Genomic DNA, 12,910 nt, shown 5'->3' on the forward strand with positions numbered 1-12,910 from the left:
GATTCAGATCGTCATTCTCTCTCAAGGGGTCAGAGAAATCTGGATAGTTTCGGATGCCATGGAATATAAGCTGTAGATCTAGAGATAAATCCTTTGTTGCAGACAAAACATTTAAGCAGAATTGAATTATAAATATTAGCCTTTCACCATGAGTACAGTTATCATACATTCTCCTGCAGAATTTGCTGTCGATCCTATTGAATTAATCTGGAATCCAACAGACGCACAGGGCCTAAACGTGTTTTTCGAAATCATTTTGTAATATGTAAAGCATTTTGATTTGGGTATGAAGCTGATTCTGAAGAGAAATTTGTTCAACAGGCCCCTGTTTCTGTGCTTGCTGTATCCCTCAGCGTTTTAGGGTTCCAGAAAAGGCAGGCACCTTAGTCAGCGCTGTGTAGTAATTTGTGCTGTTGAGAAAGATGGCACTTTTTTATGCCTTCAACTCGTTTTTTTAAACTCCTAGAGAGCACCTGGATTATTAGTCCCTGCAGTATTCTAGGCAAGATTTCAGGATTGGTTTTGGCCCCATTGCCCTCTTTCTAGGGCTGAGAAAGAGGGACTGGGCCAGGGTAGGTGGCTTCATGCCTAAAGTAGGACTAGAATTCCTGGTCTCCTGATGACTGAAGACACCCAGCTGGCTTTCGTGCCTAAGGTGGAACTAGAATTCACTGAGTCACCCAGCTGCTTTCATGCATTAAATGGGACTAGAACTCACATTCTCCTGGTGATTGGACCAAAGTCATCCAGCCGCCTTTCATGGCTAAGGTAGGAACTCGCAGTCTCCTGGTCACTGAAGTCACCCAGCTGGCTTTCATGCCTAAGGTGAGGACTAGAATTCACTGTGTCCTGGTGATTAGATCAAAGTCACCCAGCCGGCTTTCATGCCTATGGCAGGATTAGAACTTGTGATCTCTCGGTATCTAGCCTGATGTCTTAACTGCAACACCAAATTATTTATCATGGCAAAGTTAGGAAAACATAATGCAGTGTGAAAGAAATTGCTTAGCTGCTCTCCAGCTCCTATGGTAGCATATTGTCAGTCTTGCCCATGGCTGATTTTTCTTCTTCTGCTATTTATTTCCTGTATTTTAATTTCTTGTTTTCCACAGACTTGCCAGACTCACAGCAGCAGTCCTCCTTGCAAAGGGAGTTCCTGTTTACTTGTTCTCAAGATACGTCCCCACGCCTTTTGTGGTAAGTGGCTATTTTTTTAAAATTCTGACTGAGCTTCATGGAGTGGATTAGTACCTCTGCTACGAAAGGCTCTTGAATTTGGTGGAACTTTGTTTTGAATCAAGCTGGCCATCTCAACCACCATACCTAGAAATAAAACGGGGTTAGTGCTGGGCGCCCCCTGTGGCAACTGGAGATTTCCCTTAATCTACAGGCAACAACATCTCTTCATCCGTCCTTAAAATTGCAGTGATAGTCCTCGACTTACAACCATAACTGAGCCCAGAATGCTGCTTGTATGTCGTGCCAGTCATTAAGTGGGTCCTCGTGTGACCATGCCTGATTTAAACCCTTTTTGGAGCATTAAATGAAGTGTCATTAAATGAACACTACAATTATTAAATGAATGCCATGGTCATTAAGCAAACTCATTTGTTTCCTGCAAAAGACATTGTAAATCACAGTTGCGTGACTTCGGGGTGTTGCAAACAGCTGTATAAAGGTGGCCTAGTTGCCAAGCACCCAAAACGCAATTGCATGGAGAGTGGCAGCTTTCAGAATTTTGAAACCAGGTTGTAAGTAGCTCTCAGGAGGTCAATCGACACTTGAAACAGTTGCTAAGCAACCGGTTTTAAGTCAAGCCTGCCTTGACCAATAGCTTGGTGTGAAAAAACAGATATATATCTTGCCGTATCCACTTTCTTCTCCACTTTGTGTTTCATGATTAATTACTATTTTTTGAATCAAGTTATTTCCTAAAATGTGAAAACTCAACTGCTACACTATAATTCCAAGAGTCACACATTATTGGCTCAACATGCAGCTCCTGTTGCCTGTCTTGGCAGCAACCTGTAGGTGTGATGAAACAAAGACAATTTCAGAGACAATTTGAAAGGTTGTCCTTGACTTACAACAGTTCGTTTAGTGACCACTTGTAATTATGGCTACACTGAAAAAAAGTGACACTACAGTTTCTCAGTTAAGGGTTGTTGCCGCATTCTATGGTCACATGGTGAAACTTCAGACACTTGGCAACTGACTGACATTTATGACGGTTGCAGTGTCGCAGAGCTAGGAGATACCCTTTTGTGACCTTCTGACAAGCCAAGTCAATGGGGGAGGTCAGATTCACTTAACAACCATGATGCTAACTTAACAACTGCAGTGATTCATTTAACAACTGCTGCAAAATGGGCCAAAACTCACTTCACAACTGCCTTGCTTCACCCAAGAAATTTTGGGCTCATTTATGGTCATAAGTCTAGGACTACCTGTACTTGCAACTTCTTACTCCTGTGTTATATCTGTGAGCTGTCCTTTTTGGATCCAGTTCTGAATGTTGGCAATCCTCCACAATTTAAGCCTTGCCTTCCTCAGAGTGATAGAATTTGGAGAGTAGCTTTTCTAAAACTGAACAGCGGTTGGGCACCTGTGGAACATTTTTACCACTTTTGTGTAGGCAAAGAATGCTTTTGTACATCTGGACATGCTGTTTAACATAACAGCAGTGCTACGTTATCTCTTTATGCAACTCCCACTTAAAAGCAGTTCTAGGAGTACTTTGGTGTTCCTTCTAGGGGCTAGGCCTGGGTGAATTTGGTCGACCATACGTGATTTTGGACAGTTCATAGATATAATCCAGGATCTCTGAAGGAGATGGGGGTTTAGAAATATTAAATATAAATAAATTTTGTTTTGTAGCCGTATGCGGTCCAGGAGCTCAGAGCGGTCGCAGGGGTGATGATTACAGCTTCCCACAACCGTAAAGAAGACAATGGCTACAAGGTAGGTCAGCAAACTTTGTAGGTGCCTGAATTGACTAATTGGTTTGCAACTTTTCCCCCCTCTCCCTAGGTCAGTGATGGTGAACCTTTTGGTCTCAGTGTGTCAAAGGTTTGGAAAATGAGGGGTCCTTGGGGCTCCCAGCAAGTGCATAGCCCTCTCACCTGCCCTCTGGAGTACCTGGAGACTGTATGAGAGCACACCCCATTGTTGCAAGGCTTCCACAGCCTTAAAAAATTACACATGAACAGGGTTTGCTTTCGAGAATAGTTGTTGTAAATTGTAAGTTGAGGGCTACCGGTTAGATGTTGTAAGTCATAAGTAGAGGACTACCTGTATACCTCTGCCCATAGCTTGACTGTTAAGTGAATTCCTTAACTCTCACTGCAGGTCTACTGGGAAAACGGTGCGCAGATCACATCCCCGCATGATAAGGAGATCCTGAAATGCATCGAAGAATGTGTGGAGCCGTGGAACGACTCCTGGAACGAAAATCTGGTGGACTGCAGCCCCCTCACTCGAGACCCCCTGCAAAAAATCTCTGCAAGCTACATGGAGGACCTGAAAAAGATCTGCTACCACCGGTAAGAAACCCGACCCTATTCGTGGGTGCTCCTGTCAGCGCAGTCCCCACATGTTGAAGAGCAGAAATGTAATTTCCAGAGAAGGAAGGTGTATTTCCTGCAGCAGTAGACACCAAGATTAGGTAATATTTTAAGTAATGAATAAAACTGCTCACTGAGTAACAGAAAGTGCCTGGTTTTGCATTTCTAACACCCTCACTGTATGGTTTGATGACATTTTTAACCCACCTTGATTAGTTTTATGAATAATGTAAGTGTCGAACATACCCAATACGCCTCCCTCCTCCTATTTTTCCCACAACAACAACCCTGTTGTTGGAGAGAGACTGGCTGAAAGTCACCCAGCTGGCTTCCGTGCCTAAGGTGGGATTGACCCACTTCTTACCTAAGGCGGGACTAGAACTTACCATCTTCTCACCATTGGCCCATCTTTAGGCCAATCACCATTTTCTGCTGATTGGCCCAAAGTCACCCAGTCGACTTCCATGCTAAGGTAGGATGAGAAATCTTCACCTCTTGGTGATTGGGCTACATCTTGCCTAAAGCGGGACTAGAACTCCCGGTCTCTTGTTTTCTAACCTGGTGCCTTCATCACTAGACCAAACTGGGCCCTTTTTTTCTTGTTATCATGTTATAAATGATAGATTTATCTCATTTTTTAAATGTATTGTCCTATAAATTGGGTTTGTTTTTTTGGATATGTATTTAATTTCTTTTTAACTTTTGGGATGTGTGTTTTTTAATGTTGTACGCCGCCCTGAGTCCTTTGGGAGAAGGGCGGCATATAAATCCAATAAAACAAACAAAACAAACAAACAGATTGGTCCTTACTCATCAGGGTTATTTATTCCCAATTAGAAAGCCATCTGATTCAGTAATGACATGTGAACCACGAGGCCTATGGGAGACCGTGTAACCCAAAGTCAGCAGTCTAAAACTGAATGCGGATTGGGTTTCAATCTATCAATCTATTTTCAACCTATCTGGCCAAGCAGAAACAAACTGCCACCATAAAGAACTAACTTTGCCTGTTTACTAAAATATTCTCTCAGCCCACTTCTCCACATTAAAAGCATTTACAATGGTTTTGGGGAAAGGAAGGTGGCAGTCCTGTCTCAATCCAATGAGGTTTTCCAAAGAATTTCACAATAATCATCTTTTATTAGCCCATAGCCCCCCCCCCCCTCTCTAGTAGAGTACCATGGAGTAAAGGCAGCATTCGTAATGTTGGACTTTGGGGTTTTTATCATGCCTTCCAGTCTTTCTGAAACTTGGCAACTTTAAGACATAAAGACTTCAACTCCCAGAATTCCTGACCCAACATTGCCCCCCCCCCAAAAAAAAAAATCTGGAAAATTGCATCTTAGAGTGTAACAGGAGTAAATCAATGTTTCTCAAATTTGGCAACCTTAAGAAAGGAGAGCCTCAACTCCTGGAATTTCCAAGCCACCATGTGTGGACTTCAACTCCCAACACCCTGACTGGGGAATTCTGGGAATAGACATGTTAAAATTGCTAAGGTTGAAAAACACTGTGGTAAGCAATAAATAATGAGGAAACACCTGTGTGCGCTTCAAAACAGAATTTAAAGCTACAGCTAGTCCTTGACTTACAATCACAACTGAGCCCAACATTTCTGTTGCTAAGCAAAACCTTTGTTAAGTGAGTTTTGCCCCGTTTTACGACCTTTCTTGCCAGGTTGTTGAGTGAATCGCTGCTGTTCTTAAATTAGTGACACAGTAGTTAAGTGAATCTGGCTTCTCCATTGACTTTTGTCAGAAGGTCAAAAGAAGGAGATCACATGACCCCAGGATGCTGCAACCGTCATAAATATGAAGCAGTTGACAAAAGTCTGAATTTTTTGTCATGGGATCACAGGGATGCTGCAACAGTTGTAACTGTGAAAAACTGCCATAAGTCAGATTTTTCAGAGCCGTTGTAACTATGAACAGTCCCTAAATGAATGATTGTATTCTGAGGGCTCCCTGTAGGGTAGCCCCTGTGAAGAAGAGCGCATGGTTGCCTTCAAATTTCAGCCAACAATTCTGCAGCCAAACCAGGAGGAAATTTGCTTCTCCGCTGCTCTGTCATTGGCCCCGTTTCACGTGAATTCTTCCCTCTGGATAGGACTAACTGCCTGCAGTAGTGGTGAATATCGGTAGTTCGGGTGTAGGATGAGGATGAAGGTTTGTTCGAAGCACTAGCTGCCCTCTAACACGTTCTTCCTACTGTTTCCCATTCCAGAGAGCTGAACGCAAAGACCCCTTTGAAGTTTGTGCACACGTCTTTCCACGGGGTGGGACATGACTACGTGCAGCTGGCTTTCCAGGCCTTTGGCTTCCAGCCCCCCATTCCTGTCCCTGAACAAAAAGACCCCGATCCAGATTTTTCCACAGTCAAATGTCCCAATCCCGAAGAAGGAGAATCAGTGTTGGTAGGTTTTTGTCTCTGTGGGGCTTCTGTGGGCCACAGGAAGGGAGAAGTGGTCTTCTCAACACTCTGTGATCGGCTCTTTTGAATGTTGACCCTGAATGTTTTTCCAGGAACTGTCTTTGCGGCTGGCGGAGAAAGAGGGAGCGCGAGTGGTCGTGGCTACGGATCCTGATGCGGACAGGCTAGCGGTGGCTGAACAACAGGAAAAGTGAGTGGCTGAAGGTTCCTGGGGCTTGGGCTTGGCATAACTCCCTCTTTTGAGTCAAGACCGTCAACCCCCCCCCCCCGGAGAAGTTGGCTGGGCTGCTCTCCGTGAGCCTGTATGAAAGTAACATTTATTTATTTAATTTCTATGCCACCCGTCTTACTATCCAGAGTGACTCTGGGCAGCTTATAGTGACAAATAAATGTTATAGTCAATTAATCAATCAATTAATCAATTAATCAAATACAGGTAGTCCTTCACTTTGGCCTCAGCCATTTGTTTAGTGACTGTTTTAAGTTACAACATCATAAAAAAGTGACTTATGGCCATTTTCACACTTAAGACGCTTGGAAATTGGCTTATATTTATGACGGTCGTTGTGTCCCAGAGTCATGTGACCACCTTTCGTAACCTTCGGACCAGCAAAGTCAATGAGGAAGCCAGATTTGCTTAATGACCACATGATTCACTTAACAACTGTGGCAAGAAAGGTCATAAAATGCGGCAAAACTCACTTAACAACTGTCACGTACCAACATAAATTTTGGGCTCAATTATTGTCATAATACTGTACTAAGAACCTTTAGCAATTTTAATAGGTAGACAGAGTGCCATATTTTCCACGCGCATCCTGTGTAAAGATTTCAGATTTTAAGAAAAAGAACCAATGTAAATTTTACGATTTTTCCTCCCAGTTCTGATTCTGCATATAGATTTGGAGAATTGAAAGCTGCCTGCCCTGAAATACTGTATCTTTATCCAATTCTTAAAATGTTCATTGTCAAAAATACTGTTACAAGTTTTAAAATCTTTTAACCAGTGTTAATCTTATGAATTTGACTTTTCTTATTTCCATTTGATGGGGCTAATTATGTGTGATTTTCTAGAGTGGGGAACCGTGACCCCTTTATGACTTGTGGACTTCAGCTCCCAGAATTCCTGAGCCAGCATGGAATTCTGAGCATGGCTGGCTCAAGAATTCTGGGAGCTGAAGTCCATGTGTTATAAAAGGGCCATCCTTCCTCGCCCCTATCCCAGGGGAAAGAACTGTGAACTCAACATGGCTATTTAGACCTTAGTGTACAAAGATTTTTAGATGTCTGTACACAAACTTTTATACAGATTATGTATTATAGCAATAGCATTGAGTTTTATATAGCGCCCCATAGTGCTTTACAGCACTCTCTGGATGGTTTGCAGTGTAAGCATTATTTGCATCTTGTCCCCAACAATCTAGGTCCTCATTTTACCAACCTTGGAAGGATGGACGGCTGAGTCAGCCTTGAGCTAGTCAGGATCAAACTCCTGGCTGTGGGCAGAGTTTTCTTGCAATACTTTATTCCAACACTGCGCCACCAGGGCTCCCTTTTCCAATGTTTATTCCCCAGTATCTGACTAATAACAGAATTAGAAGGGCCCTTGGAGGTCTTCTAGTCCAACCCCTTACTCAAGCAGGAGACCCTGTACCATTTCAGTCAAATGGCTGCCTAGTCTTTTCTTAAAAACCTTCAGTGTTGGAGCATTCATAACTTCTGGGGAAAAGTTGTTCCACTGATTAATTGTTCCCACTGTCAGAAAATATCTGCTTTGTTCTAGATTGCTTTTCTCTTTGATAAGTTTCCATTTGCTACCTCTTGTCCTGCCTTCGGGTGCTTTAGAGAATAGAAATTAAAACTTTAATAATTGTTTCATAATATAATTATTTTATTATAAATATTCAGATATGTTTGGATTGGCAACATGATTGTCAGTACTGCAGGCTTGAGCTAATGAGCTTTGTCAAACAAGCTATACAGTATATCCCATAATGTTTGTATATATATATATACTGAAATCACACCGGCTGCCTAAGGAACAAAACCAGACATGCTTCATGGCTCAGTGCAGGTGGAATCAGTACAACTATTGTTGCAGCTCTTCATTTTTCAAACATTTCTTTGTTTGTTAAGTTCTATTTCTGCACTTACACATTCTTTGTTGAATACGGTACACCTTGTTCTGATTATTCTTAATCTCATTTCCAATACTAACATGCCAGAATTTGCTGTGAACACGTTTTGGACCCATTTCTACATACCACAGTGCTTGTTTTCATTAAGCTCTCCAAATTCTTAGTGATCCTTTAAGAATTGTTAGTTGCCCTTTGTTGCATTAGACAAGTGTCAAGGGCCCTCCTAGCCGTTGCTATAAAGTAACTTCTTAACATTTGTTCCAGAATGGTTGAATTCATACAGTTTCTTAAACTAGATCGAATAATGTTGGCGCACAACATGGTTAACTTTAACCCTGTTTGTTGTTTCGTGACGTGTTATGAAGAGCTCGATTGAGAAATTGCCATCTGTGGCTCCAGAAAATGGCTTAATTTAGAACAGGTGGCCCTCAACACACAACCATCTTTTCAAAATTACAGTGGCACTGAAAAGAATGATTTACAACTGCCACCCAAGCTCATGTGATCAAAATTCGGCACTTGACAACTCCGTCACATGCTTGCAGTACATAAACCCAATGAAAGCTGAATTTGCTTAACAACCGTGTGAGTCACTTAATGCCTGCAGTGATTCCCTTAACAATCTTGGCACAAAAAGTCATAAATTGGGTGCAGCTCACTTAACCGCCTTGTTAACCACCTTAACAATGGAAATTCAGGTACAAATTCTGGTCTTAAGTCGAGGACCACCCCGTAACATGGTTAAGCCTTTAATCTTGTCTCATTTTTTTCCCCTCAGTGGTCGCTGGAAAGTCTTCACTGGCAACGAGCTGGCCGCCTTGTTTGGCTGGTGGATGTTCAAATGTTGGAAGGAAAATTGTCCCAAGGAAGCCGACGTGAAGAAAGTTTACATGTTGGCCACAACCGTCTCCTCCAAAATTCTGCGGGCCATCGCTCTCAAGGAAGGGTTTAATTTTGAAGTGAGTGCTGTGCGAAGGCCTTCCCTTTGGTGCCATGCTCCAGGTGGTCTCGGGCCTCCAGGAGGAAGTCTTGAGGTGTTTTGAGGACGAGGGTCACTCAGTCCTGATCGCTGGCCATCCTTACGAACACAGGTTTCCTCCCACGCTGGTTCCAATCAGAGGGTTTTTTCAAGCCTCTTTTTGCTTTCTGGGTGCCTAGAGAATGTCTGCCTGTGACCTGGCCCTGGCCACATGTGCTATGAGCAAGTGTCCTCAGAAGATCAGCTGCCATGGATTGTGGCCCTTAAGCCCCAGAGGTTTTCGACACAGGTTCAGTTTTGTATGCAGATAGGTAGTCCTCAACTTACAACCATTTGCTTAATGACTGTTCAAAGTCACAGCGGCACTGAAAATAGTGTCTGACTGTTTTTCACCCATGGTCACATGATCAGAGGGTTGGCAACTTAGTCATATTTATGACAGTTGCTGTTTCCTTTTGCGACCTTCTGACAAACGAAGTCAATGGGGAAGCCAGATTGACTTAACCACCGTGTTACTAAGTTAACAACTGCACCGATTCACTTATCAACGGTGGCAAGAAAGATCGTAAAAAAGGGCCAAATTCACTTAAAACAGCTGCCTCACTTAACATAAATTGTGGACTCCATTGTGGTCATAAATCGAAGACTAGCTCTGTTTATTTGGCGGGAGGAGGCCTGGCTGAACTCAGTGGGATTTACTCTCAAGTAAATATACTTTTCCAGAGTTTAAGGTTGCATATAAATTTGATAAATTCAGGTAGTTCTGGACTTTTAACAAACAGTTCATGTTGTGACCATTCAAAGTTATGACACTGAAAAAAAATGACTAATGACTGTTTTTTACACTTATTGTGTCACATGATCAAAAGTCAGACGCTCGGCAACTGTCTTATGTATTTACAAATGTTGCCGTGTCCTGGGGTCACGTGATCCTCCTTTGTGATCTTTTGAGAAGGGGAGAGCCAGATTCACTTAACAACCGTGTGACTAATTTAATCACTGCAGAATTCATTTAACAACTGCAGCAAGGAAAGGTCACAAAAGGGGGCAAAGTCCACTTAACAACCGTCCTGCTTTTTCAACTGAAGTTTTGGGCAAGGCCTGGTGGACGGAATCCCTCGGTGAAATCGGCTCACAGCTGAGCGTGAGCCACCAATGCGGCTCTTCTGAAAGAAGCATTTCCTTGTCTCATTTCAGGAGACCCTCCCTGGCTTCAAATGGATCGGCAGCAGGGTGAAAGATCTGATGGACAGCGGCAAAGAAGTCCTTTTTGCCTTCGAAGAATCCATCGGTAAGCATGGGAAGCCTTGGCCGGATGTGGCATCTTCCTCATCCAGAGGAAATACCGTATTTTTCGGAGTATAAGACACACCTTTTTCCCTCAAAAAAGAGGCTGAAAAAATGGGTGCGTCTTATATATAGAATACAGCATTCTTTTGCCTCCTGAAACCCCGCCCCCTTCACCGTGCTTACCCTTATGGAAGCTTTCAGAGAGCTTCTGGGGGCTGGGGAGGGCAGAAATGAGCAAAAAATGGGCCGTTTTTTGTCCCCCCCCCCCCCAGCCCCCAGCAGCACTCTATAAGCCTCCATAAGGCTATGCACGCGCACACTCTCTCTCTCTATCCCTCTATTTACCTACCTACCTACTCACTCTCTCCCTACCTACCTACTGTGTTTCTCTCTCTATCTCTCTACCTCCCTACCTACTCTTTCTCTCTCCCTACCTACTGTATTTCTCTCTCTCTTCCTCTATCTACCTACCAACCTACTCTCTCTCTCTCTCCCTACCTACCAACTGTATTTTTCTCTTTCTCTTATCTATCTCTATGTCTCTACCTACCTACCTACCTACTCACTCTCTCTCCCTACCTACCTACTGTATTTCTCTCTCTCTCCCTCTATCTACCTACCTACTTTTTTAAAAAAATTGCCTCTTCAAAACCTTGGTGCGTCTTATACTCCGGTGTGTCTTATACTCCGAAAAATACGGTAAAGGAATTTCTCCTGGTATTTTAAATCCCAAATCCCAAATGAACCTTTCAATTATTTAGTCAATAAATATGTTCTTATGAATGCTCAGTGACACTTACGGATGTGTTTCATCTAAAAATTATTCCATCTTGGCAGAACTATTGGAAAAGTCTGTCTCTCTTCATTTCATTCCTGGTTCGGGATGACAGTGACATCTCAGCCAGAAAGAATGGAAATGCAGGGTTATAATTTATTTATTTATTCACTCATTCAGTTTCTATAGTCGCCCATCTTGGCAAACGACTCTGGACTTTTAATTAAATCTGTCAGGACTGTCAAACTGCTATGCCTTTGAGGGGGTGAGGGTGGGATAAGGAGAGGGTCAGCATGAGGAAATGAAATCATCATTTCATTTCATGAGCCGTGGTGGCGCAGTGGTTAGAATGCAGTCCTGCAGGCTACTTCTGCTGCCTGCCAGCTGCCTGCAATTTGGCAGATCGAATCTCACCAGGTTCAAGATTGACTCCGTCCTTCCGAGGTAGGTAAAATGAGGATTGTTGGGGGCCAGTATGCTGACTCTGTAAACCGCTTAGTGAGGGCTGGAAAGCACTGGAAAGCGGTATATAAGTCTAAGGGTTATTGCTCTCATGCCATCCCGTGAGAGCCGCTGGCTGTTCCAAGCTCACGTGAAGGAATGCAGGACCATCCAGCCTGCAAAAATTGAATGTTACCCAAGCAATTTGTTAGGTTGATAAACGATGGAGGGTGGACGAGAACAAGGGAAAAGTTAACCCTATACTTTGGGTGCAAAAACCTCTAATCCAGCTTTGCTTCTTCTGTAACCAACTTAGTAAAGTATACTTTTGGCTAACTATGGGGCCGAGAGTCTTTCTTTTTCTAACTGATCAAGTTGGGATGGCTGATAAAAATCAGTAAAAATGAAAACCATGGAAATGATACCAGAATTCTGCTATCCCTCTTTTTTTTAAAGCCACTGCTTATTTACAGGGTTTGATTTTTGAAGCTTGAGGGCTGCTATTATCTATAAACTGCTATCCTTTGAACAGGATATGTTTGGTTCTCAGGCTTCATGTGTGGCACATCTGTGCTGGACAAAGATGGCGTCAGCGCTGCTGTGGTCATAGCAGAAATGGCTGCCTGGCTGGACACCAAGGGCCAAACACTGGCCCATCAGCTAACGGAGATCTATAAAACGTAAGTCCTTGGCTGTCCTGGATTCAAGAAGTGCAAACGGCAGCGGAGGTAACCTTTTTTAAATTCCACAGCTGAAACAGATGTTCAGACAGGCCCACTGCTGTTCTTCGGCAGCTGCCACAGAGATTCTGCCTAGAGGGGATGCCTCTCTGGCCCCCTGGCTGTCCCTGCTCAGAATAGACCCAGCTTGGAATAGATCCAAAGTCCCAAAGGTGCTTTCTTCCAAAGGACAAAATGTGTTCAAAGGAAAAAAACCTGAAGAATGTCCCTTTTTTGTGGGGGGGGGGGGGGAGCATCTTTGGGACAACCATGACCTGGATGACTTGAGAATCTCCATAGACGGTAGATCCAACATGTTTTCTTTTAGCCAATTCTGCCATGTCTTCTCACAGGTATGGATACCACATTTCAAAAACCTCCTACTTCCTGTGTTACGATCCCCCTACAATCAAAAGGATATTTGAACGGCTCCGAAATTTCGATATGCCTGATTCTTATCCGACTTCTTGTGGGACGTATGGTATTCTTCATGTCCGGGACGTCACCACTGGCTATGACAGTAGCCAGCTGAAGAAGAAATCGGTAAGTTGTTTGCATCTTTTGGTTCAGAGTGA

General features: G+C 43.3%; 1 protein-coding gene across 1 annotated transcript in view; it reads left to right on the top strand.

The window, feature by feature from the left end:
• The window catches only part of PGM2L1 (phosphoglucomutase 2 like 1), a 35,933-nt gene that overhangs the window by 15,144 nt on the left and 7,879 nt on the right, over nucleotides 1-12,910 (top strand). Inside the window, exons 5-13 of the mRNA XM_081951220.1 lie at nucleotides 1,113-1,197; nucleotides 2,878-2,961; nucleotides 3,349-3,542; nucleotides 5,787-5,976; nucleotides 6,086-6,183; nucleotides 8,910-9,090; nucleotides 10,308-10,401; nucleotides 12,167-12,296; nucleotides 12,689-12,878. Coding sequence (XP_081807346.1) covers nucleotides 1,113-1,197; nucleotides 2,878-2,961; nucleotides 3,349-3,542; nucleotides 5,787-5,976; nucleotides 6,086-6,183; nucleotides 8,910-9,090; nucleotides 10,308-10,401; nucleotides 12,167-12,296; nucleotides 12,689-12,878 — 1,246 coding nt within the window. The remainder of the gene's footprint in view (nucleotides 1-1,112; nucleotides 1,198-2,877; nucleotides 2,962-3,348; nucleotides 3,543-5,786; nucleotides 5,977-6,085; nucleotides 6,184-8,909; nucleotides 9,091-10,307; nucleotides 10,402-12,166; nucleotides 12,297-12,688; nucleotides 12,879-12,910) is intronic.

This window comes from Natrix helvetica (genome assembly GCF_964273705.1).
Source record: "Natrix helvetica genome assembly, chromosome: 4".
In the NCBI taxonomy this organism is placed as follows: domain Eukaryota; kingdom Metazoa; phylum Chordata; class Lepidosauria; order Squamata; family Natricidae; genus Natrix; species Natrix helvetica.